A 25,431-nucleotide genomic window follows, 5' to 3' on the forward strand; every position below is an offset into this window, starting at 1 on the left:
TTCAACATTAAAGCAGCACAGTGGACTGGTAGGTTGTGGTCCTGTCTCTCACTGATCAAACACAACAAGGAGGTCAAAGGTGTTGATGTGTCTGATGGTGTCTAGTGGTTAAACCATAGATACATACAGAGAAGACCAACACCACATGTTAATGAAATAACATTAAATAACAGCTCCCTCTCACTGTGTACCTCTACCTCGTGGTCTGAACATAGCCAGGCTATGAGTTCTGACTTTGTTTAGTAGAAATGTCACATGATGATCCTGAATCTAATGATGACGTTATACTTCAAATGATTTGTGTGTTGTCAATGAATGTGTGTGGCCAGTACCGGTCCTAGCACATTTGGCGCTTAGGGATGTGATGAGGGATACTTTAGTATCTACAGTCAGCATCTCTAACCCTGTGTTTTAGTAGGGATGTGATGAGGGATACTTTAGTATCTACAGTCAGCAGCTCTAACCCTGTGTTTTAGTAGGGATGTGATGAGGGATACTTTAGTATCTACAGTCAGCAGATCTAACCCTGTGTTTTAGTAGGGATGTGATGAGGGATACTTTAGTATCTACAGTCAGCAGATCTAACCCTGTGTTTTAGTAGGGATGTGATGAGGGATACTTTAGTATCTACAGTCAGTATCTCTAACCCTGTGTTTTAGTAGGGATGTGATGAGGGATACTTCAGTATCTATAGTCAGCAGCTCTAACCCTGTTTTAGGTTAACCAGCAGAGGTCAGTACATACCCTTCCTCATTAGAAGGTCCTCCTCCATCACTGAACATGATAGGTTGATGCATAGACCAGTCACTCTTCATGGACACACAGCTGGGTACAGGTGAGGCTGGTCTCTGCTGGATTGGGCTTCAACACAACAGAGACAGACCTTCAGTCTCTCATTTATTCTGACTAATGATGATGTCATAATATCACTGCTGAGCTCTGAGATGGAGAACAGGCATGAACAGGTATGGATTCTCATCTTACCTCTTAGCTTTGGTGTCCATGTCATGTTCCCCAGAGAGACTGGTTTTAGAGACAGCCCTCTGAAACACAGTAAATATTCATAAATTAATAATAATGATAATAGTGAGACAGGGGCTAGTTGTCACAGGATCAAGTTGGAATACTGCTGTCAGGACGAAGTTCAGAGAGTTATTTATCTTTATCATTAGAGGCTAGCTTCATTAGATGATGCAGTCTAGAGTCATGAAATCAAAACACTCAAACACAATTTTCAGGATTACCTAACAATGCATTTTAAAAGCAACAACAAGTGCATATTAAGTGACATGGATTAAACCTCAGTAAGAGTCAGATGTTGACCCTGTGTCAGGTGTGACCCACTGTCCTTGTACACATGCTCCCTGTGTTGTGTCACATGTTGACCCTGTGTCAGGTGTGACCCACTGTCCTTGTACACATGCTCCCTGTGTTGTGTCACATGTTGACCCTGTGTCAGGTGTGACCCACTGTCCTTGTACACATGCTCCCTGTGTTGTGTCACATGTTGACACTGTGCCAGGTGTTACCCACTGTCCTTGTACACATGCTCCCTGTGTTGTGTCACATGTTGACACTGTGTCAGGTGTTACCCACTGTCCTTGTACACATGCTCCCTGTGTTGTTTCAGGGAGGATCTGTACAGCAGGTTTCAGGACAGTGTCTCATCCTTTAAAACAGTTCAATGTCCACTGCTGTAACACATCATTCTGCACACCACATTTATAAACTAATGATGCTTCTAAATCTCTGTGAATGAGTGTTTCTGGTATTTCACTGTCCCCCCATGTTGTTCTACATTCAGTACGACCCTGTTCCCCACACTGAAACCCACCTGTGGTGTCTTGTGTTGTCGTCTTGTCTCAGGGACTCTGGTGGTCTCTGGTCTGGGGGGGTGAGCATGGTACAGTGGGAACCTGCTGGGAAGTTCCCTGACACACTTGGCAGGGACGTAGAAGGACTCGGTCCTCTCATCCTTGCAGACACGCCACCAGTCATCACTGGTCTTCTCCAGGAGGAGGTAATGTTCACCAGGTTTGATGGAGACGATGCTGCCAGTTCTGTCTGTGTACTGATACGCAAACTCCACCACAACCACACCTTTGCTGCGCCTCTCAAAGCTCATTGCTACAACGACCACCCTGTGGCCACGCCCACTCCAAGGGAGGGGGGCTGACCTACAGGAGCAGGCTGGGAAGGGTGAGGGGCGTGGTCAGACTCAAGAGCAGTCTTCCTAGGGAGGGAAAGGAAACATTGCTTAACTGTACATATTAAGACACACTAACACACAGGAATGTAGACACTATCACAGGCACCGTGAAAGACATGCTGAGGGCAAAGGTGTTCAGCAGCTTTAGTCTAATGCCCAAGCAGCTCCTCAGCCTGAAGGCCCTGATGGATCTTGGTGGTACACGGCTCCTTCTGGTTATTCTATTCCATGAACTTCATGTTAATATCCAAAACTATCTTCTCCAATACTTTTTTTATGTTCTCAAACCTGGCTCAATATAAATACTTTTTTCACAGAGGAATTTTTGCTAAAGACCCATTTGCAAAACAAACGCAAAAGCACCTCATTTATTTGCTTACGCCAAAGACGACACAGAACAATTATTAAGTTAGGAACACAGCGAGACACTCTGCAGTGCCGTTTCAACAAGGCATCGACTAAAGTTATACTGTAATCGTGTTTTGCTCACTTGGAATTGGGATTTGATCATTTTAACATAACTAGGAATTATGATAAAACATAGTTTCCCAGACATGGATTGTGCCTAGTCCTATCCTACAAATGTCTTAATGGAAATCTACACATAATTTTTATTTTATTTTAGGACCAGGCTTAATACATGTCTGGGAAACTGTATTGTAGAGTTCCACCACTAGGAAACTGCAGAGAGGGGCAGGACCAAGAATGTACCTAAAGAAGGAGAACTGTATGTCCACTAGAACCTGGGTCCTGACTGTCCTAAATCATGGAACTAATATCACTGATGCATTCAATCATGTTTTCCTGGTTTAATACAACTTCATCAACCCAGCATTGATCAAATCTACACTTCCAAGGTGCTGGTTTGTCACTCAGGTTATTTATATCAGTCAAGCATCCTAGGCCTCCTAAGACATGATCCTGACTGAACCATATAAACAGGTCATTCTCTCTCTGTTCCTTTCAGACAGAACAGGGTGGCTCATAAAGACCACCACCCTTTTCTATCCATTTCTCTTTCTTACACTCTCTCTCTCCTCTCTCTCTCTCCTCTCTCCTCTTTCTGTTACCACACCTCATACATTGAAACAATTTCATGAATGAGGAAATGTTATTTTTAACGCCTACCCTCTCTCCTCTCTGACAGTAAACTTAGTAACAGTGATAACTAAATTACATCTTCTGTGTTGCCAACCTCTGTGTTCTGTGTAAAGAATGAGGAAACACCTGTAGTTTAGCCCAGGCAGCAACCCATGACAAAGTACTGGGTAACTGGTTAGTTTGGGATTTGAAATCCGCTGCCAGTGCTATAGACTAAAAAACGTACCTGTTAGGCCCTCTGCAACAAAAACTGTTTCTAAGCTAAACTTAACTCTATGCTGACAGTGCGATAAACTAAACCTTACCTGTTAGGCCCTCTGCAACAAAAACTGTTTATAAGCTAAACTTAACCCTATACTGACAGTGCTAGCTAGTTCAATCTAATTGATATTTTCATTTCCACCTTAATCATAATAACTGTAAGTGCTGTTTAAATATGTGCTGTGTTATGATGCATAATTAACGCGGAATTTATAGTAAATTTATGTTAAAATCTCATACAGTAAATACATAGGAAACGTATTGGTTAAAATGAATGTGATGTAACAGTTAGATTTATTTCATTGTGTTTTTGTTCCTCTCGGAACTAAAGTTCTCTGTTGTGGTTTCCACTGCTGTGGAATTTGTTAATGGACCAGAGAAATCGTTTCAGCGCTCTGCTAATTAAGCTTACAGAGTTACACTTTTGTAAAGGCCAAGAAGAACAATAAGAGTTTAACAGATTTAAGAACCTCTTTTCAAGACAAGCAGCCAATGAGGTATATTATCTTGCATTTGAAGCTTTATTTATATTTGGTGCTAAGTGCAATTTGTATTTTTTCGTTTCTTCAGTAATGTATAATGTATTTGACGTGCTTACTATGTTCGTTCACATAGTTCTCACGGCGTGACGTGGATGCCTTAAGAGCAGAAGAGCAAAGCAATAAACGCCCGTTCGAAAGAACCGACCTGTGTCTGTGTTGTCGTGAAGAGAGCTACAATAACATTTTGTATTTATCAATAATTCTTCAAGAATATGTCATTTATCACCGTACTGTGATCTGTACTGTAACTCTGGATGTTTGTCCTCCCTCACCTGCAGCCTACATCACCTGCCCTGCCAGAACCCTCCTCTCTCTGATCACCTGCCCTGCCAGAACCCTCCTCTCTCTGCCCTGTCTCTGATCACCTGCCCTGCCAGAACCCTCCTCTCTCTGCCCTGTCTCTGATCACCTTTCCTGCCAGAACCCTCCTCTCTCTGCCCTGATCACATTTACAGACATTATGTTTAATGGACGTGAAATAATGGTATACTGTAAAGCCTAAGATCAATGCTTTTAAACAAACACACATCCAGTATTTGAAAGGGTAAGACATCAGACCACGGTTAGGGATGCTAAGTCACTAACTGTAATCATAACCTATTCTGGACTGATAGTAAATCCTTCACTCTCCAACATATGAATAAACACCATCTACTGACCTTTATAAAACTCTGGTTTCACCATCAGCCTCCTCTCTGTGCTCCATCTGGTTCTGTGTGTGTCTGACAGTAATGCTGACAGTCTGATCACCTGTAGTGCTACCTTGTACTCATCTGATCCCAACATTAAAGACTGCTCTTACTGCTGTTGTTATTGGTACTGTTCATGAACATACAGTACATATTTGAATGTGTCACACCCACATACATACACACACACACAGACAAACACACTTATGCTTGGACCAGTTGATCCTGTTAGGAGTCTTATTACTGGAACTTTCTTATGTAAGGGTGCATGCATGCCAAAACAGGATGGGAGAAAGGCAAAGGTTTGAAGGAGAGAGGGGGAGGTGTAGAGGAGGAGAGAGGAGGTAACGGAGACAGGGGGTGAGGAGGAGAGAGGGGGAGGAGTAGAGGAGGAGAGAGGAGGTAAAGGAGACAGGGGGTGAGGAGGAGAGAGGAGGAGGTGTAGAGGAGGTAAAGGAGACAGGGGGTGAGGAGGAGAGAGGGGGAGGAGTAGAGGAGGAGAGAGGAGGTAAAGGAGAGGGGGTGAGGAGGAGAGAGGGGGAGGTGTAGAGGAGGAGAGAGGGGGTAAAGGAGACAGGGGGTGAGGAGGAGAGAGGGGGAGGAGTAGAGGAGGAGAGAGGAGGTAAAGGAGACAGGGGGTTAGGAGGAGAGAGGGGGAGGTGTAGAGGAGGAGAGAGGACGTAAAGGAGAGGGGGTGAGGAGGAGAGAGGGGGAGGTGTAGAGGAGGAGAGAGGAGGTAAAGGAGAGGGGGTGAGGAGGAGAGAGCGGGAGGTGTAGAGGAGGAGAGAGGAGGTAAAGGAGACAGGGGGTGAGGAGGAGAGAGGGGGAGGAGTAGAGGAGGAGAGAGGAGGTAAAGGAGAGGGGGTGAGGAGGAGAGAGGGGGAGGTGTAGAGGAGGAGAGAGGGGGAGGATTTGATCCTGGTTAAGATGTGTTGACTCAAACTTGATATCCATTTTCTTAGCCTGAGTCTTGACAGGAAGGAGAGAGAGATAGAGAAAAAGATAGAGAATGAACCCTGTGTATATGTGTGAACGTGTTTGTATCAGTGTACTGTATGTGTAAATATACTGTATGTAAGTGTGAGTGGAGGAGAATGTAGTACACCACTGTGTGGTGTGTGTGTGTGTGTGTGTTTGTGTGTGTATGTGTTGACTTTAGGGATGCACCGAATACACCGAATACAGGATTCGGTTTTGGATTTGGCCGAATATTGGGCTTTTTGACGGGGTTCGGTTTCGGCCCAACCCTACGCCCAGCACTACGCGCGCTACGCTGGTCGACATAATGACGCCGCCGTTGATTACAGGAAGGTGTTTGCGTAGGTGGACCGTTCAATGCAGTAGGCTGAGAGAAAGTGAAAATGGAACTCGTGAGCAGAAAAAGTGTTGTTTGGCAGTAGGCTACTTTCAGTCAAAAGAAGGCGATTCAAGTCGAGTCACATGTTCAATTTGCAATGCCGATTTGTCTCGTGGTGGCAAGGACCCTAAACAATACACAACATCTCCGCTGTTAAAACATTTGCGTATGAAACATCCGAAAGAAATTCAAGAAATCTAAAAGGCTAATATTTCGGATATTGATTGGATCTTAAGATCAGGAACATAGGCATATGGTAATTGTCAAAATAGTTTTTTCCACTTGTCTTCCTGTTCTTTTTTTTTTTTATACAAATGAAAAACTGCTGTGTACACTGCTGTGGACGTTGGTTACTTCTTTAATGTGTTTACTGTGTTAATGGACTGAGGATGGGAGTAGGATTCGGTATTCGGTTTCGGATTTGACCGAATCTTAACCAGTGGATTCGGTATTTGGTTTCGACCGAATCTTAACCAGTGGATTCGGTATTTGGTTTCGACCGAATCTTAACCAGTGGATTCGGTATTCGGCCGAACCCCAAAAATCTGGATTCGGTGCATCCCTAGTTGACTTGCATATGTATAAATCAAATCAAAATGTATTTGTATAGCCCTTTTTACAAGCAATGTCACAAAATACTTCACATATGCCCATAGAACTGCCCCCCAACCAACCTAAACCCTCAAGGAAGACAAGGAAAAACTCAGAGAAAAACTCACTAGAGCAATTCAGTGAGGGATCCCCTTCTCCAGAGACAGTTGGTGACAGAGAGGAGCAGAACACAGGCTAAACATAGTCATACAGCAGGGATTGTCAATGGGTGTTGAAACATCAAAATCCATTGTTCAACTTGGGTCAGTTGGTAAATGTCAGTATTTCAGAGGTAGCCACAGGGCTGGGGACTGTGATCAGTGCAGCGTCACAGGCAGTGCAGCATCACAGGCAGTGCAGCATCACAGGCAGTGCAGCATCACAGGCAGTGCAGCATCACAGGCAGTGCAGCATCACAGGCAGTGTAGCATCACAGGCAGTGTAGCATCACAGGCAGTGCAGCATCACAGGCAGTGCAGCATCACAGGCAGTGCAGCATCACAGGCAGTGCAGCATCACAGGCAGCGCAGCATCACAGGCATTGCAGCATCACAGGCAGTGCAGCATCACAGACAGGTGGAGGGACAGGAAGGGAAGGGACCAGGAACTAGCTGTTGTCCGTCAGGGAGACCGATGTCCACTTGGCGACTAGATCCAGCTTTGGCAGACTGTCACAGACCGATGTCCACTGGCGACCAGGTCAAACGTTGGCAGACCGACGACCAGGCAGGTGCTGACAGCTCAAACCCCCCACACCACAGGGGATGTGTGGAGGGGGACAGAGAGAGGAGAGCAGGGATTAGAGAATGCCAGGAGAAACTAACAGTTACAGTTCTATTACTGTAAGAACGAGGGCCCCACTGGTCAGGTGTGGACTAGTGCAGCAGGTTAGGGTTAGGAGACCAAAAAGGGGTTTCATGTTCCAGCTCCCCTCGGTTGGGTGATAGGGTGCAAAGATACCAGAGAGGTATGGTGGTGCTAATCCACGTAGATGGAAAAATGCTATTTTGGTAATATGCTAACAGTTTTTCCACAATTGCTAAAAAACTAAACCCCATTCGCTGAATCAAATGTTCAGTGGCCTAAACCCATTTGTCAAATCAGACAATCTTTTGGCAAACCTCGAAACACATTCTCATTCTGACGTCTATCAGTCTGTCAGCCTCTGTTCTGTAGAAACCACGCCAGGAATGAGGAAATGCAGTTGTTGTGAACATGTCCCTCCCTGTAACAGATGACAGAGCTAACCTGATCGGTTGAGGTAACAGAGAGGTTGTTCCGTCTGAGAACAGAAAGTAGAAAAACTTGGACTTGTCACGGCCACAGCCGTGCCCCCCTGTTGTTTTTGGTTTTGCCCTGTCCTAGTGTTTCCCTGTCATTGTCTTCACCTGTGTCTCGTTCTCATTAGCGTCATTGTGTCCACCTGTGTGTCGTTTGGTTTTGTGTATTTAGGTTTCTGTTTTGTGTCTGGTCTTTGTTTTGTCCTACTACTACCTGTCAGTGTGAGTACCCTATCTGTTCCCCGGTTTCGAGACTAAAACCCTTTGTTTTCAGTATGGCTGCGTACTTCCTTGCATTTGGGTCCTACCCCTGCACTCACCCTGACAGGACTTGCTTCATTACAAATGATTACATGTTTACAATGTCATTCTCTTTTCTTTTTGTAACTGATGGAATGTTTTACTGATATAGAAAACTGATATGAATCTCTTCTTCTACAGGCATCCACTCCTCAGCTGTAGGCTACACAGCATTCCTGCTCATGTCTGATGTCTGTCTGTCTGTCAGCCTCTGTTGTGGAGAAACCAACTTCATGTATGAGGAAATGCAGTTGTTTTGAACTTGACGCTGCCAGCAGAAATGATGGGTGTTGCCAAGATACGTAGGTCCCATGACTTATTAGAATTACGGGTAAATAATATACAGTAATTATTCAACAAACATGGACAAAGATAGTTTTATTTTAAGATGTACTTAGGGTGGTGTATATACATTACGTATAATTCACAATGCAAACATAAACCCCTCAATGTTTGGAGTGTCATTACTAGATCTTACTTCAGTAAGGGTACATGCAGGCCCTAACAGGAGGGGAGAAAGGAAGGAGGGGAGGAGGTGGAAGGGGGGGAAGGAAGGGGAGATATAAGGAGGTGAGGAGGAAATATCGGGGAGGGGAGATGGGACCACCACCCTTTTCTAACCATTTTCTCTTTCTTATCCCTCTCTCTCTCCATATGCCAGGAATGAGGAAATGCAGTTGTTGTGAACATGTCCCTCCCTGTAACAGATGACAGCTAGCCTGACCGGTTCAGGTACCAGACAGGTTGTTTCGTCTGAGAACATTTGAGACAAAGTTAACCCAGAGATGGACACTGAGGGGGGTCACACTGTCTCTAGGGCTCCCTTACAGCAGGGGTGGAGAGACTAAAGGAAACAAAGAGAGGAAGAGAACAGAGGGAGGAAGACAGAGTGATGAAGCTTAGCACCAGTTCAGTCAGGCAGGACTGAACTCTGCACGCTCGGGCCACACATGTTATGTCTCACTACTCACTCCTCCCGCTACGCACGCTCTCTCCTTTCCCTCTACCTCTGTTCCGGGGCTGTTATCAGTTAGCACAGTGCCATGCTACCACTGTGAGTGACCTTTCACCTCCCTGTTTAGTTTGTCCATGCTACCACTGTGAGCGACCCTTCACCTCCCTGATGTCTTTGTCTCTTCTGATCCCCTGCCCGTCTGGCTGGGTGGTCAGCTGCTGCCACCTCCACCAGAGCCTGGACTCCATGGGGGGGTTTCTCTTTGGCTGCAGGGCTGATGCCCCTGATCACTGATTTCACTGTGGGGTCCAAGTAACACACACCTGTTAAATCCAGCATCTTTTGTAAATAAATAACACTTTACTCATCCCAGGCCTCTCCTGATTGAAATGGAGAAAGAGAGAAGTGGAGGGAGAGAGAGAAGGACAGAAAGAAAGAAAGATAGAGAGAGGGGGGGAGGGGGAGGGGGAGGGGGGAAAGAGAGCTATGGAGAGTCGGTGACATTCACTGGGAGCTTCTGCAGAAAGTAGAAAGACTTGGACTTGCTTCATTTATAAATGATTACATGTTTAAAATGTCATTTTCTTTTCTTTTTGTAACTGATGGAATGTTTTACTGATATAGAAAACTGATATGAATCTCTTCTTCTACAGGCATCCACTCCTCAGCTGTAGGCTACACAGCATTCCTGCTCATGTCTGATGTCTATCTGTCTGTCAGCCTCTGTTCTGGAGAAACCAACTTCATGTATGAGGAAATGCAGTTGTTTTGAACTTGACGCTGCCAGCAGAAATGATGGGTGTTGCCAAGATGTGTAGGTCCCATGACTTATTAGAATTATGGGTAAATAATATACAGTAATTATTAAACAAACATGGACAAAGATTGTTTTATTTTAAGCTGTACTTAGGGTGGTGTATATACATTACGTATAATTCACAATGCAAACATAAACCCCTCACTGTTTGGAGTGTCATTACTAGAACTTACTTCTGTAAGGGTACATGCAGGCCCTAACAGGAGAGGAGAAAGGAAGGAGGGGAGGAGGAAGGGGGGGAAGGGAGTAGAGGGGAGGAGGGGAGATATAAGGAGGTGAGGAGGATAGAGGAGGAGGGAAGATATAGGGAGGTGAGGAGGAGAGGGGAGGAGGGGAGATATAAGGAGGTGAGGAGGAGAGGGGAGGAGGGGAGATATAAGGAGGTGAGGAGGAAAGATAGGGGAGAGAGATAGGGGGAGGAGAGATAGGGGAGGTGAGAAGGAGACGGGACCACCACCCTTTTCTAACCATTTTCTCTTTCTTTTCCCTCTCTCTCTCTCTCTCTCTCTCTCTCTCTCTCTCTCTCTCTCTCTCTCTCTCTCTCTCTCTCTCTCTCCAATGTCTGCTACATACTGTATATCAATTATAAAATGTTTACAAAAGTGTTCTCTCTTTTTGGAAACTAATGGAATGTTTTTAAACTGATATGAATCTCTTCTTTCTGAGAACCAGCCAGGAATGAGGAAATGCAGTTGTTGTGAACATGTCCCTCCCTGTAACAGATGACAGAGCTAACCTGACCGGTTCAGGTACCAGACCGTCGGAGAACATTTGAGACACAGTTAACCCAGAGATGGGACACATGGTGAGACTGAGGGGGGTCACACTGTCTCTAGGGCTCCCTTACAGCAGGGGTGGAGAGACTAAAGGAAACAGCTGCAGGGCTGATGCCCACTGATCACTGATTTCCCTGTGGGGTCCAAGTAACACACACCTGTTGTTACCTAAATCCAGCATTTTTTGTAAATAAATAACACTTTACTCATCCCAGGCCTCTCCTGATTGAAATGGAGAAAGAGAGAAGTGGAGGGAGAGAGAGAGAGAGAAGTGGAAGGAGAAAGAGAAGGGCAAAAAGAAAGAGGGTGAAAGAGAGGGAGGAGACAGAAAGAAAGAGAGACAGGGTGGAGAGAAGGATGGGAGAGAGAGATAGGGATTGAGTAAAGGGGGGAGAGAAAGGAAGAGAAAGACAAATAGAAGGGAGGAAGAGAAACAAGCGGACAAGAGAGAGAGAGAGGTAGAGAGAGAGAGAGAGAGAGAGAGAGAGAGAGAGAGAGAGAGAGAGAGAGAGAGAGAGAGAGAGAGGGGGGGGGGGGGGGAGGTAGAGAGAGAGAGAGAGAGAGAGGTAGAGAGAGAGAGAGAGGGAGGTAGAGAGAGAGAGAGAGAGAGAGAGAGGGGGGGGGGGAGGGAAAGAGAGCTATAGAGAGTCGGTGACATTCACTGGAGCTTCTGCAGAAAGTAGAAAGACTTGGACTTGCTTCATTTATAAATGATTACATGTTTACAATGTCATTCTCTTTTCTTTTTGTAACTGATGGAATGTTTTACTGATATAGAAAACTGATATGGATCTCTTCTTCTACAGGCATCCACTCCTCAGCTGTAGGCTACACAGCATTCCTGCTCATGTCTGACGTCTGTCTGTCTGTCAGCCTCTGTTCTGGAGAAACCAACTTCATGTATGAGGAAATGCAGTTGTTTTGAACTTGACGCTGCCAGCAGAAATGATGGGTGTTGCCAAGATGTGTAGGTCCCATGACTTATTAGAATTATGGGTAATTAAAAAACAGTAATTATTAAACAAACATGGACAAAGATTGTTTTATTTTAAGCTGTACTTAGGGTGGTGTATATACATTACATATAATTCACAATGCAAACATAAAGCCCTCACTGTTTGGAGTGTCATTACTAGAACTTACTTCTGTAAGGGTACATGCAGGCCCTAACAGGAGGGGTGAGGAGGAGGGGAGGAGGAAGGGGGGGAAGGGAGGAGAGGGGAGGAGGGGAGATATAAGGAGGTGAGGAGGAGAGGGGAGGAGGGGAGATATAAAACAAAAGTGTTCTCCTCTCTTTTTGGAAACTAATGGAATGTTTTTAAACTGATATGAATCTCTTCTTTCTGAGAACCAGCCAGGAATGAGGAAATGCAGTTGTTGTGAACATGTCCCTCCCTGTAACAGATGACAGAGCTAGCCTAACCGGTTCAGGTACCAGACCGTCTGAGAACATTTGAGACACAGTTAACCCAGAGATGGACACATGGTGAGACTGAGGGGGGTCACACTGTCTCTAGGGCTCCCTTACAGCAGGGGTGGAGAGACTAAAGGAAACAGCTGCAGGGCTGATGCCCACTGATCACTGATTTCCCTGTGGGGTCCAAGTAACACACACCTGTTGTTACCTAAATCCAGCATTTTTTGTAAATAAATAACACTTTACTCATCCCAGGCCTCTCCTGATTGAAATGGAGAAAGAGAGAAGTGGAGGGAGAGAGAGAGAGAGAAGTGGAAGGAGAAAGAGAAGGGCAAAAAGAAAGAGGGTGAAAGAGAGGGAGGAGACAGAAAGAAAGAGAGACAGGGTGGAGAGAAGGATGGGAGAGAGAGATAGGGATTGAGTAAAGGGGGGAGAGAAAGGAAGAGAAAGACAAATAGAAGGGAGGAAGAGAAACAAGCGGACAAGAGAGAGAGAGAGGTAGAGAGAGAGAGAGAGAGAGGGGGGGGGAGGTAGAGAGAGAGAGAGAGAGAGGTAGAGAGAGAGAGAGAGGGAGGTAGAGAGAGAGAGAGAGAGAGAGGGGGGGGGGGGGAGGGAAAGAGAGCTATAGAGAGTCGGTGACATTCACTGGAGCTTCTGCAGAAAGTAGAAAGACTTGGACTTGCTTCATTTATAAATGATTACATGTTTACAATGTCATTCTCTTTTCTTTTTGTAACTGATGGAATGTTTTACTGATATAGAAAACTGATATGGATCTCTTCTTCTACAGGCATCCACTCCTCAGCTGTAGGCTACACAGCATTCCTGCTCATGTCTGACGTCTGTCTGTCTGTCAGCCTCTGTTCTGGAGAAACCAACTTCATGTATGAGGAAATGCAGTTGTTTTGAACTTGACGCTGCCAGCAGAAATGATGGGTGTTGCCAAGATGTGTAGGTCCCATGACTTATTAGAATTATGGGTAATTAAAAAACAGTAATTATTAAACAAACATGGACAAAGATTGTTTTATTTTAAGCTGTACTTAGGGTGGTGTATATACATTACGTATAATTCACAATGCAAACATAAACCCCTCAATGTTTGCAGTGTCATTACTAGAACTTACTTCTGTAAGGGTACATGCAGGTCCTAACAGGAGGGGAGAAAGGAAGGAGGGGAGATATAAGGAGGTGAGGAGGAGAGGGGAGGAGGGGAGATATAAGGAGGTGAGGAGGAAAGATCGGGGAGGTGAGAAGGAGAGATCGGACCACCACCCTTTTCTAACCATTTCTCTTACTTATCCCTCTCTCTCTCCATGTGCCAGGAATGAGGAAATGCAGTTGTTGTGAACATGTCCCTCCCTGTAACAGAAGACAGAGCTAGCCTGACCGGTTCAGGTACCAGACAGGTTGTTTCGTCTGAGAACATTTGAGACAAAGTTAACCCAGAGATGGACACTGAGGGGGGTCACACTGTCTCTAGGGCTCCCTTACAGCAGGGGTGGAGAGACTAAAGGAAACAGACGAAGAGAGGAAGAGAGAACAGAGGGAGGAAGACAGAGTGATGAAGCTTAGCACCAGTTCAGTCAGGCAGGACTGAACTCTGCACGCTCGGGCCACACGTTATGTCTCACTACTCACTCCTCCCGCTACGCACGCTCTCTCCTGTCCCTCTACCTCTGTGCCGGGGCTGTTATCAGTTAGCACAGTACCATGCCTCATAATGATGCTGTGCCTTTAAATACGTTTCCCTCCCTGTTTAGTTTGTCCATGCTACCACTGTGAGTGACCCTTCACCTCCCTGTTTAGTTTGTCCATGCTACCACTGTGAGCGACCCTTCACCTCCCTGTTTAGTTTGTCCATGCTACCACTGTGAGCGACCCTTCACCTCCCTGTTTAGTTTGTCCATGCTACCACTGTGAGCGACCCTTCACCTCCCCGATGTCTTTGTCTCTTCTGATCTCCTGCCCGTCTGGCTGGGTGGTCAGCTGCTGCCACCTCCACCAGAGCCTGGACTCCATGGGGGGGTTTCTCTTTGGCTGCAGGGCTGATGCCCACTGATCACTGATTTCACTGTGGGGTCCAAGTAACACACACCTGTTGTTAAATCCAGCATCTTTTGTAAATAAATAACACTTTACTCATCCCAGGCCTCTCCTGATTGAAATGGAGAAAGAGAGAAGTGGAGGGAAAGAGAGAAGGACAGAAAGAAAGATAGGGAGAGAAAGAGGGAGGATACAGGGTGGAGAGAAGGATGGGAGAGAGAGATAGGGATTTAGTAAAGGGGGGAGAGAAAGGAAGAGAAAGACAAATGGGAGAGGGGAGAGAGGTAGAGAGAGAGGTAGAGAGAGAGGTAGAGAGAGAGTGAGAGGGAGGGGGGGGGAGGGGGAGGGGGAGGGGGAGGGGGAGGGGGAGAGATGTAGAGAGTCGGTGACATTCACTGGGAGCTTCTGCAGAAAGTAGAAAGACTTGGACTTGCTTCATTTATAAATGATTACATGTTTAAAATGTCATTCTCTTTTCTTTTTGTAACTGATGGAATGTTTTACTGATATAGAAAACTGATATGAATCTCTTCTTCTACAGGCATCCACTCCTCAGCTGTAGGCTACACAGCATTCCTGCTCATGTCTGATGTCTATCTGTCTGTCAGCCTCTGTTCTGGAGAAACCAACTTCATGTATGAGGAAATGCAGTTCTTTTGAACTTGACGCTGCCAGCAGAAATGATGGGTGTTGCCAAGATGTGTAGGTCCCATGACTTATTAGAATTATGGGTAAATAATATACAGTAATTATTAAACAAACATGGACAAAGATTGTTTTATTTTAAGCTGTACTTAGGGTGGTGTTTATACATTACGTATAATTCACAATGCAAACATAAACCCCTCACTGTTTGGAGTGTCATTACTAGAACTTACTTCTGTAAGGGTACATGCAGGCCCTGACAGGAGGGGAGAAAGGAAGGAGGAAGGGGGGGAAGGGAGATATAAGGAGGTGAGGAGGAGAGGGGAGGAGGGGAGATATATGGAGGTGAGGAGGAGAGGGGAGGAGGGGAGATATAAGGAGGTGAGGAGGAAAGATAGGGGAGAGATAGGGGGAGGAGAGATAGCGGAGGTGAGAAGGAGATGGGACCACCACCCTCTTTCTTTTCCCTCTCTCTCTCTCTCTCTCTCTCTCTCTCTCTCTCCAATGTCTGCTTCATACTGTATATCAATTATAAAATGTTTACAAAAGTGTTCTCCTCTCTTTTTGGAAACTAATGGAATGTTTTTAAACTGATATGAATCTCTTCTTTCTGAGAACCAGCCAGGAATGAGGAAATGCAGTTGTTGTGAACATGTCCCTCCCTGTAACAGAAGACAGAGCTAACCTGACCGGTTCAGGTACCAGACCGTCTGAGAACATTTGAGACAAAGTTAACCCAGAGATGGACACATGGTGAGACTGAGGGGGGTCACACTGTCTCTAGGGCTCCCTTACAGCAGGGGTGGAGACACTAAAGGAAACAGCTGCAGGGCTGATGCCCACTGATCATTGATTTCCCTGTGGGGTCCAAGTAACAAACACCTGTTGTTACCTAAATCCAGCATTTTTTGTAAATAAATAACACTTTACTCATCCCAGGCCTCTCCTGATTGAAATGGAGAAGAGAGAAGTGGAGGGAGAGAGAGAGAGAGAAGTGGAGGGAGAGAGAGAAGGGCAGAAAGAAAGATAGGGAGAGAAAGAGGGAGGAGACTGAGAGAAAGAGAGACAGGGTGGAGAGAACAATGGGAGAGAGAGATAGGGATTGAGTAAAGGGGGGAGAGAAAGGAAGAGAAAGACAAATAGAAGGGAGGAAGAGAGAAAGAAGAGGACAAGATAGAGAGAGAGAGAGAGAGAGAGAGAGAGAGAGAGAGAGAGAGAGAGAGAGAAGGGAGATGAGATGGGAAGGGGGGGGGATAAGAGATGAGGTGGAGGACAGGAGGAGAGGGCAGGAGAGAAGACAAGGAGGGAAGGAGGAGAGGGGATGTAAGGAGGGGTGGAGGAGACAGGGGAGAGGAGGAGGAGGGCAGGAGAAGAGCAGGTAGGAGAGGAGAAGAGAGGACAAGAGGAGAGAAGAGGAGAATAGGGGAGGGGAGAAGGGAGAGGTGTATGAGAGAAGGGAGGGGGACAGGGGAGAGGAGAGGAGAAGGGATGGCAGGGGAGAAGGAGAGGAGAGAGGGGGAGAGAGGAGGGGAGAAGGAAGGGCAGGGGAGGGGAAAGAGGAGGAGAGAGAAGGGAGGGTGAAGGGAGGGGACATAGCACACACAGACGTACACACAGTATTGATGTCGGTAATTGTGTTAAATTACTTCCTCAAAGTAGTGTTTATAGTGTGTGTGTGTGTCAATTTTTGACAAGTGTCCTAGTCACTAAAATAACATATTCTTCTTATAAAGGTATATATGTGTAACTAGTTAGTTAATCTCACCGGGAGCCCATCGGAAACCAGAGGTTTAGAAAAGCGGTGTAAGGTTAAATTATTCTAACTGTGATTACACAATTCCTCCCTGGAGTGGCGTAATAGACTAGGCAGACAACGTCAGGAATAAAATGTTTCACTTTATTTTTGTATTCTGAAAAGTTGTCACAACATGGTGGTGGGTGACAACGACCCGGATACAGTGCGAGGGCTCCTCCTAGTGGTAACTAGTGATATAACGTGATATATCATGTGATGTACCCCCCCTTCACATTCCCTCCCCTACGAATCTACGTTGTTGTTGTAATAACCTGGGGGGTGTTCCATCAACGTCGATTAAGGAAAAGCTAGACTTATCTCGCCAAGTCTCACTTACTTTAGCGAGAGTTCCGTTCCATTAAAGTGGCTTATTTTAGTTCTACCTACGTAACCAAGGTAACTTATACTTCGGAACTAGCCTGATCCGTGTCAGGCTAAAAGTCAAGCTAAACTAAAATGTGTTGCAAATAATTTCAAACAGGCGGAAACAGAATCTCAAAAGACAGTACCGTCGAGTAAATTCCTGCGCGCAAACCACTTTAGTCCGTGTTCGGATTCGGAAACGTAAATTCAGACTTTTTGAAGTGCAGACATTAATGATTTAGCTACATGTTTACTTAATCTCCCAAAAATATATTAATTTAAATAAACAAGTTAAGAAATAATGTCACTTTTGTTTTCAAAAGCCATTGGTTAATTGACATAAAATAAGGACTTAGAAACTAAGCAGAGCGTCTAGACAAGTTACAATCAATTATGGCGTATCCGTTCTTTGACAACCCTGTGGTGGATGAAGGTGCTCAGATTATACAAAGAGCGTTTATCCCACCAGCCCCAAGGGTCTTCAGAGACAGAAGTAATGGTTCCCTGACCAGTATCTGTGGAAGAAGTATAGGTTCAGCAGGCCCAGCATAGTTTATCTAGATAAATGTAATTCTTAAAAAAAAAAACATAAATATATATATATATATATATATATATATATATATATATATATATATATATATATATATGAAATAACACTTTAGCAACTCTTAAGGATGGCAATGAACACATAAGAGCAGCCTACCATCCTTTGTAAAAAGTAATAGAAAGGAGAGTAGACTATAATAGTAGAAAGGAGGGTAGTAGACTGCAGTCTAAGTAGGTAGGCCTAGACTATGTAGTCTGCTGGAATCACACACAAGGAAGCAAACCCACTGTAGCCAAGCCTTGACACTGTTCAGTCTGTCTGCATCTGTCTATGTCTTTGCATGTGGGACATTCTTGAACGGGCAACTATGCCAGGAAATATGAAGGGTATACCTTGCTCCAAAGCAGTACCTGAATATTATCATCAGTTTTTCAGGTAATCTTGAAACACAAAGAATCAAGGAGGACCTTTTATTCAATTGTATAAAGTATTTTCATTGTTTAAAGTAGCCTATATGTTGACAAGCCTGTATATTACCTCTCCTCTGGCTTCCCCAATATTATAGGTGCAATATACTGTCCCCATGGGTATATCCAGGCCCATTGGAAGACTCAGGGGGTGACTGCCTGGTGCCCCCATGGTTGAAAGCGTTTCTAAAATGCCCAGAGTGGCAAAAATTAGACCAAGTGCCCTACTGTCTGCCATTCACATTGTGAAATATGCTTGAGTGCACAGGATGCCCCATGCAATAAATGACAGTGTGCCCTCTATAAATGTAAAAATAGTTCCTTTATAGTATAGAAAATGTGATGCAGTACCCTATAAGGTGCCCTTACAATGGCCTAAATTGGACTGTTCCCATGCCCTTACTTCCAATGGAAAAAGGTGCTGGTCTGAAGTGCCCTTTATGCTGCCCCTACATGACAGTGTCCCAAATGTTACCCTTTCCAAAGAAGACAATTAGATTCTGTGCCCAACAGTCTCCCCTAATGTTCCCAGTAGGGCATGCTTTCCCAAAGTGAGGCTGTGACAACACTTGGCACAGCCACAGTCTGTCACTGTCCAAGCCCCCTCTGGATCTGTGGAGGCAGACTATGTTAATTGGAAATACTCGTAATATAATAATGATAGTCATGCTGAGCAATTTTAAATGACTGTTCTGCCAAACAAAGTGTGCAGTTTGGGTCACCTTCTGATCTAAAAAGTCAGTCCTGGATCTGTGCAATACTAGTCATTTCAGTGAATCCCCATTTAAGTCATGGTTATCTTTCCCTTTTATCTTAAAGCTCAGCATTTAGCCTATCAGTTAATAAATGTGTGTGGCAAAGTTATTTTGAAGTAATTTTTGATTTTGTTCAAGATGTGAAGACAAAAACATTATTAGCCCACATCAAGTGCAATTAACCATGGCCTTCTTCAGTGTTTTGAATTTTATCCTACAATTTTCAATTGCTGCCACGTTCTTTTTTGGGCTATTATTCTCAATCTCCTGTTGAGAATATCGACCATAGGCTAGCCTGTCAGAACGGTTTCAGACAGCTCATCAAATTACGCTAATTATCAGTAGGCCTAAATGCATATATATATATATGTTAAGTAGATTTGGTAGGTCTACAATTTACGCATTTTAACGGTCGTAATGGTTTGACAAGTTGTCTCCCTTGTCATGTTAATTGCGGCAACATTGCCCTTTTTGGGGACAAAAAAAATCAAAAAATCAATTTACGCTGCTGAAACAACACACCTCTGCTGCTTTACGCTATACTTTTTGCGACATAACTCCTCTTTTCGACGATCGCCTGATCTGGGCTGCACAGTCTAAGCTTATTGAAGTCTAGCTTGAATTAGCGTTGCCTGTTAATGGAACGGAACGTTAGTGGAACGGCTTGAGGCTTAAGTCTAAATTGACTTTTACCCAAGTGAGACTTATTCGTGTTAGCGCGACTTGCGTTAGCGACGTTGATGGAACACCCCCCTGATCTTCATCAGTTATTTCGATTTTCATCACTTGTTTGTATTTTTCTTAAATGTGAAATATGTTAATTTTTTTGTTTACATCAAGTTACATTTCCAAAAAACCCACATATTTCAAATTTAAGAAAAATACAAACAAGTGATGAAAATCAAAATAACTGATGAAGATCATGTTATTACATTGTATTAGGAAAAGTGAGTAGCATGTGCCTGCAGAGCCGGAGAGCTGCAGTTTCAGGATCGCAGTTCTAGGACCCTAGTTTTATCTGACAGCGCCACCTAGCAAATTGGATAACCGTGTCCCCAGAGTTTTCCTTGATTGTTGCCTTTCTTAAACCATTCAAATCGCCTATCTTGTGACACTCAATAGTATATTTTGTCATCCAATTCACTAGGTGGCGCTGTCTGATAAATCTAGGGTCCTAGAACTGCGGTCCTGAAACTGCAGCTCTCAGTCTCTACAGGCACATGCTATTGGGAAAAGTTGCACCAACACGGCGGGGGTCACATGACCCCGAGACATCACGAAGGTTAAAAGAAAATGCTTCACTTTATTTTTGTATCAGGTATCAGTTATGGCAATACAACGGTGGGTCACAATGAAGGCAGCACAAGGGTTAATGCAGTTAGCCTGAGCAAGTTGAAAACTAATAGCCTTCTGAACCAGAATATCAGCTGTCCTGAAACCGGACCAAAGGTTCACATAAGTATAGCCTATAAAAGACAAGTACTAAAACCTCTATATATCAAAATAAATAAATGAAAAAAGATTCATCCCCCACCTACCATGGACCATTCTGTTTTCAGACCTGTCAAACCTGTACATACACATGTATTGGCATTAAAAGACTGGTGTATAGATGAAACTTGTTATACATAATGATCACAATAACATACCAGCATCACTGTATTGCTTTATAAATGTCCAGACTGTAATATACAGGGGGGAACCACTTTCCTTAGGCCTCCAGGGAAATCTGTTCCCCTGTGTTCCCAGTGTTGTCCGCATGCTCCCGCAAGGGGGTGCTTTTCAGGGCGGGGGTGCATCTGGGGGCAGAACACCGGTGGGACTGATCGGTGTTGATTTAATGGATTTCTTTGATATAATTCTAAACATATCCTTAAGTAAGTCCATGGTTATTGACCAAGACAAAGCTATTACTCTTTACTTACTAGCGGTATAGAAGTATACTACTTGCTCCTGTTCCAACAAACTAACAACCTGTTCACTAAATCATTTTAATGAATTATATCAAAATGGATTTGACTAAAAATAGACAACGTAAAGCATAAAGTCTCATGGCCATTGCTGAGAAAGAGTGTACGTGTATGCGCGTATGTGTGGTGAGAGTGATATGTAGTTTGACATTTTTCACATCACTTCATTTCGTGTCGTTAGATTCAAGACAATGCAGCAAATCACAGACCATGGAAGTCAAGCTGAAGACATCTGAACCACTGATACTCTGAACCCCGAACTTGGAAGTCTGTAACAATCGCTTTGACAGGTATCGCGAGAATCCCCGAGAACGTAGCAACAAGACAACAAAAATAAATTTGTGGACAATAAGCAAGAGTGCATGATGGCGGCGTCGCTGCTACGCCGGGACAAGAAAGCTACTGCTGCCCATTTAAAGGCAGACCTTAATCGGACTGACAATAGCTCTGGTGTCCGACAGCTTCAAGAGCTACTTGATTGTGTTCTTAATCCTGAAAAACCAGCGGCCGACACAGAGGCTCTGGACTGGTGTAAATGTCTAATAGCAGGAGGAGAAGGGTTCGAAGAGTTCTGCAAAACGGTCCGGTCCTATGACAACGCTACTCTCTGTGGCTTGGTTTGGACAGCCAATTTTGTGGCATATCGCTGTCGGACCTGTGGCATATCACCGTGCATGTCACTCTGCGCTGAATGCTTTAACAACGGTGATCATACGGGCCATGATTTCAATATGTTCAGAAGCCAGGCTGGTGGGGCCTGTGACTGTGGAGACAGTAATGTCATGCGAGAAAGTGGGTAAGTCCTCAGTGCTAGCTAGCTAGGCTTCTAGCTAAGCTAACTTACCTAATAACAATACAACAAGCTAAGTAATAAGCCACAAACTTCTTACAGCGTTCTTGTAACGTAAGTTGGCATAGATGGGAGCATGTGTCAACCTGTTTAGCTAACGTGTGAGTTATTTACAAGCCCTGAAACAGAACAGTACCGTTTGACAGTTCCTGGCTAGCTAGCCAGTTAGCCTATCCGCAGTAATTAGCAAGGCTAGCAATCTTTTTATCTAGGTATTCATACACAAACAAAAACTTTAGTTGTTAATGCATATTACAGTCAATATGTGCATGATTGCAGTTGTTGGGTTTAACGTTAAACAAATGCTGAGGTCAGGTGGCTTATACCATGATTGACCACAATTATTGCTTAGAGCTCGTAGGCACGTAGGGGTTGGAAGCACGCTCCGGTCTAACAGATCAGTCTTAACTATACAACGCACCAAATGTATTATGTGGGAGTTACCCCTTCAGTAGTCTGATCACAGATATTGGCCTGGACCTCATAGCAATCCAATGTATGCATATGTTTTTTTTCACGAGATTTTAAATGCTCTATCTTAACAGAATTTTAAAGTGTTGGTTTGAACTGACATATGGGGGTCCTGTGTGCTGTGTCCTGGCAGGTTTTGCAGAAGGCATCGGTTAAGAACAGGAGAGAATGTTCCGTCAGTGCCACGAGACTTACTTCTCATGTCAGAGACTGTCCTTCCCAGGTTCATCATATGTATCCTACAGTACCTACGGGATGGATACACCGAACCAGGTGACTGAATGACTGTTCAACAACTAACCTCCACAGGATGTTTGTAAGCCCCTGTCACCCAGCAACGTGCAGCAGTCATACAGGAAAGCTGTTTGGTTGTTGAGATGTGGTTTGCGTAACTTGGTTTCTTTGAGGTCACCCTGTTTGTTTACCACGTCAGAGTCCCTACATCGTATCTCTTATCCTGCTGTTGCAGACACATCAGCGGAGAGGGATCTGCAGAAGGTCTTACAGCAGCTGGAGCCACAGATCTCCTTCCTGGAAGACCTGACGAAGATGGGTGGGGCCATGAGGACGGTGTTGACAAAGATCTTAACCAATCAGCAAACATTCAAGGACTTGAGCATGGGTACGCATTTAACATTTACACCTGTGATTGGCACAGGATACTGTACCACTGTTCGTTGTAGGACTTGCTACAGTTTTTGTGTACAACAGGTCCTGTTTAATGTCCATGTGATGACTGGCCATTATTCTTAAGGTTGTTAAGTCTGTCTGTTGGTTAAACAAATACCCAGCAAGTTTCTTTTCCTGTTCTTTTAAGGTCAAGAAGAGAATGTTTATGCTAAAAATAACTATGAGAAGTACCTGTCTGCACTGAAGAACTCAGGCCTGGTGTCTTCAGAGGAGAAGGCTGGGGCTGGGGCCGGGGCCGGGGCCCAGGCTGGGGCAGCAGAACCTCCCCCAGGAGCCGAGGCCGGGGCTGGGGCCGAGGCCGGGGCCACGGCCGGGGCTCTGGGGCTCCTAGGTACCGTAGTGTCTCTCCAGTCTTAACACACGAGGGCAGACATGATCAGTATGGTTCTGTGAGAACAGGGCCTCGTTATTGGATTTGATATGGGATTGAGGGGCTAAATGTTGTACCTGTTTCTTCCCCTCATAGGGGCCACAGCACCAGCTAGCCCCGATGACTCAAATAAAGAGGTATGCGTACTGTACACAAGCATTTTTTCTTAGTTGAACATTTCTCCAAATGTAAAAGCAGTAGAGTAATGGGTCATGTGGCTGCCCTAGATGTATTTCCAGCAGTTTAGTTGCTGATGAGTTTGTCTGTTGAAAGGAGGATCAAGATGGCGGGCAGTGTGTTGGTCAGAGGAAGAGGGTAAAACTCAGCAGTACCACCAAAGGTAGGCTTGGCTGCCGCCATAGACTTTCACTGGTAGTTTTAGTGAGTCGTTGTACTAATATGTTTTTCGTTGTTGTCCAAAGATCCATCCATAATGGACTCTCTAAAACACAAATGCTTTTTGGAGGAGTTACTGTTTTGGACAATTAAGTATGAGTTTCCACAGAAGATGGTTACCTTCCTACTTAACATGCTGCCAGATCAAGACTACAAGGTAGGTTACATTTTTTTAAAGGATGAAGATTTAAATTATTTTTTATTTTATTTTTACCCGCCTAATTTTCTGATTGTCAGTATTGTAATATGTTTGACCTCAGTATTGTGGAACAATCCTGGAATGAATGAATTAATGTTTAGATAACATCAACTCATCACATGCTATCTTTTACTGACATCTGTAAATTATTTCTTAAGCAACCACATTTTGCGGAGGGTGGAACCCTTGTTTCTAGTGGTGTCTTGGTCACATTACCCCCATTCTTTTGTCTTTTTAGATCACCTTTACGAAAACATTTGTTCAACATTACGCATTCATTATGAAAACACTGATGAAGAGCCATGAGTCCGACACCATGTCCAATCGGATCGTCCATATCAGTGTCCAGCTGTTCAGTAACGAGGAGCTGGCGCGTCACGTGACTGAGGAGTGCCAGCTGCTGGACATCATGGTCACTGTGCTCCTGTACATGATGGAGAGTTGCCTTATCAAAAGTGAACTTCAAGGTGAGCTGTGTTGGAACGGCCAGTAGGTTTTCAGGATTTCACATGTGGGATGAGGCTGTTAATGGTTTTGTTTATCTGAGAATATTGTGACATAAATCAAGGTTGTCGTTGTGGGATTTGTCTGTTAAAGGAGAGTGTGTTGGTTTTGTTTGCTAGAGAAACACTGAATATTGATAGAAATCTAGTTTGATGTCATCTTATGATTCTGTCCTGTTGCCCATTGCTCTCTCTGTCTCTGTCTCTCTCAATCTCTCTCTGTCTCTGTGTCTCTCTGTCTCTGTCTCTGTCTCTCTCTCTGTCTCTGTCTCTGTGTCTCTCTCTCTGTCTTTCTCTCTCTGTGTCTCTCTCTCTGTCTCTCTCTCTCTCTCTCTCTCTCTCTCTCTCTCTCTCTCAGATGAAGAGAACAGTCGCCACGTGGTGGTGAACTGTGGAGAGGCTCTGCTGAAGAACAACACCTACTGGCCTTTAGTTAGCGACTTCATCAATATTCTCTCACACCAAAGTGTAGCAAAGAAGTTCCTGGAAGACCATTCCCTGCTCATGCTGTGGATGACATTCGTGTCCTTTTTTCAAGGTAAATTGAAATCCTTATTAAATTAAGTGTCTGAATTGACATAGCTTTGGTAGACATATTGTTTTCGATATGACGGTGATTAACCCTTTCTAACTAGCATTGCTAACACCTAACCACCATACCTGTTATTCAGGAATTGTTGTTGGGTGCTACCGCTGTGTTCAAGATGAGTCATGTCTTGAAAATGATTCATTGTTAGCAGATTATAACAGTTATGGGCACCAATGTAATTGATATGATACAACTTCAGTGATTCTGTATCACTATTGATAATGTCGCTGATAAAGAAGTGCAAGTCATGGCTGTAGGAGACGACGTCTGAATCTAAACCTCCAATATTGCATCACATTGTTATTCATTTTAATAGTAGCCAAACTGTTTGCTTGTGGAATGGATTTATTTTTGTCTTCCTCCTGCAAAATCCATATTTGGCACACAGTTTTTCACTGTGATTTGGAACTTGCCGTATGACACCAACAGTGACACTAATAGAGATGAATCAGACGTGACTGGCTGTCTCTGTATGAG

The 25,431-nt window shown here is 44.4% G+C and overlaps 3 protein-coding genes and 1 long non-coding RNA gene across 11 annotated transcripts in view; 2 read left to right on the forward strand and 2 right to left on the reverse strand.

Annotated features, from left to right (window-relative positions):
• Window positions 1-4,910, reverse strand: part of LOC136933066 (butyrophilin subfamily 3 member A2-like) — a 56,025-nt gene extending 51,115 nt beyond the window's left edge. For 3 of the 5 annotated variants that reach the window (XM_067228470.1, XM_067228455.1, XM_067228448.1), the window contains exon 1: window positions 4,773-4,893. In XM_067228470.1, coding sequence (XP_067084571.1) covers window positions 4,773-4,797 — 25 coding nt within the window. In that variant the 5' untranslated portion in view covers window positions 4,798-4,893. Of the gene's footprint in view, window positions 1-744; window positions 862-984; window positions 1,044-1,834; window positions 2,234-4,772 lie in introns of all 5 variants that reach the window. The other 2 variants (XM_067228478.1, XM_067228464.1) reach the window with 2 other exon arrangements.
• LOC136933266 (protein NLRC3-like) overlaps window positions 1-7,483 on the reverse strand; it is a 102,221-nt gene extending 94,738 nt beyond the window's left edge. Inside the window, exon 1 of the mRNA XM_067228587.1 lies at window positions 6,879-7,483. The gene's annotated coding sequence lies outside the window, so the exon portion shown is untranslated. The remainder of the gene's footprint in view (window positions 1-6,878) is intronic.
• Window positions 7,484-8,477: 994 nt separating this feature from the next.
• LOC136933277 (uncharacterized) lies at window positions 8,478-10,168 on the forward strand. 2 transcript variants are annotated; one of them, XR_010874799.1, is made up of 3 exons: window positions 8,478-8,661; window positions 8,992-9,062; window positions 9,939-10,168. It is a non-coding gene; the product is annotated as an uncharacterized lncRNA (long non-coding RNA). The 2 variants fall into 2 exon arrangements; XR_010874800.1 differs by having other exon boundaries at window positions 8,478-8,632.
• Window positions 10,169-21,218: 11,050 nt separating this feature from the next.
• ubr3 (ubiquitin protein ligase E3 component n-recognin 3) overlaps window positions 21,219-25,431 on the forward strand; it is a 45,486-nt gene continuing 41,273 nt past the window's right edge. For 2 of the 3 annotated variants that reach the window (XM_067252710.1, XM_067252727.1), the window contains exons 1-9: window positions 21,219-21,682; window positions 22,341-22,480; window positions 22,677-22,829; window positions 23,025-23,228; window positions 23,364-23,404; window positions 23,541-23,607; window positions 23,690-23,820; window positions 24,101-24,329; window positions 24,724-24,903. In XM_067252710.1, coding sequence (XP_067108811.1) covers window positions 21,249-21,682; window positions 22,341-22,480; window positions 22,677-22,829; window positions 23,025-23,228; window positions 23,364-23,404; window positions 23,541-23,607; window positions 23,690-23,820; window positions 24,101-24,329; window positions 24,724-24,903 — 1,579 coding nt within the window. In that variant the 5' untranslated portion in view covers window positions 21,219-21,248. The remainder of the gene's footprint in view (window positions 21,683-22,340; window positions 22,481-22,676; window positions 22,830-23,024; window positions 23,229-23,363; window positions 23,405-23,540; window positions 23,608-23,689; window positions 23,821-24,100; window positions 24,330-24,723; window positions 24,904-25,431) is intronic. The other variant, XM_067252719.1, reaches the window with a different exon arrangement.

This window comes from Osmerus mordax, chromosome 2, assembly GCF_038355195.1.
Source record: "Osmerus mordax isolate fOsmMor3 chromosome 2, fOsmMor3.pri, whole genome shotgun sequence".
Lineage (NCBI taxonomy): Eukaryota > Metazoa > Chordata > Actinopteri > Osmeriformes > Osmeridae > Osmerus > Osmerus mordax.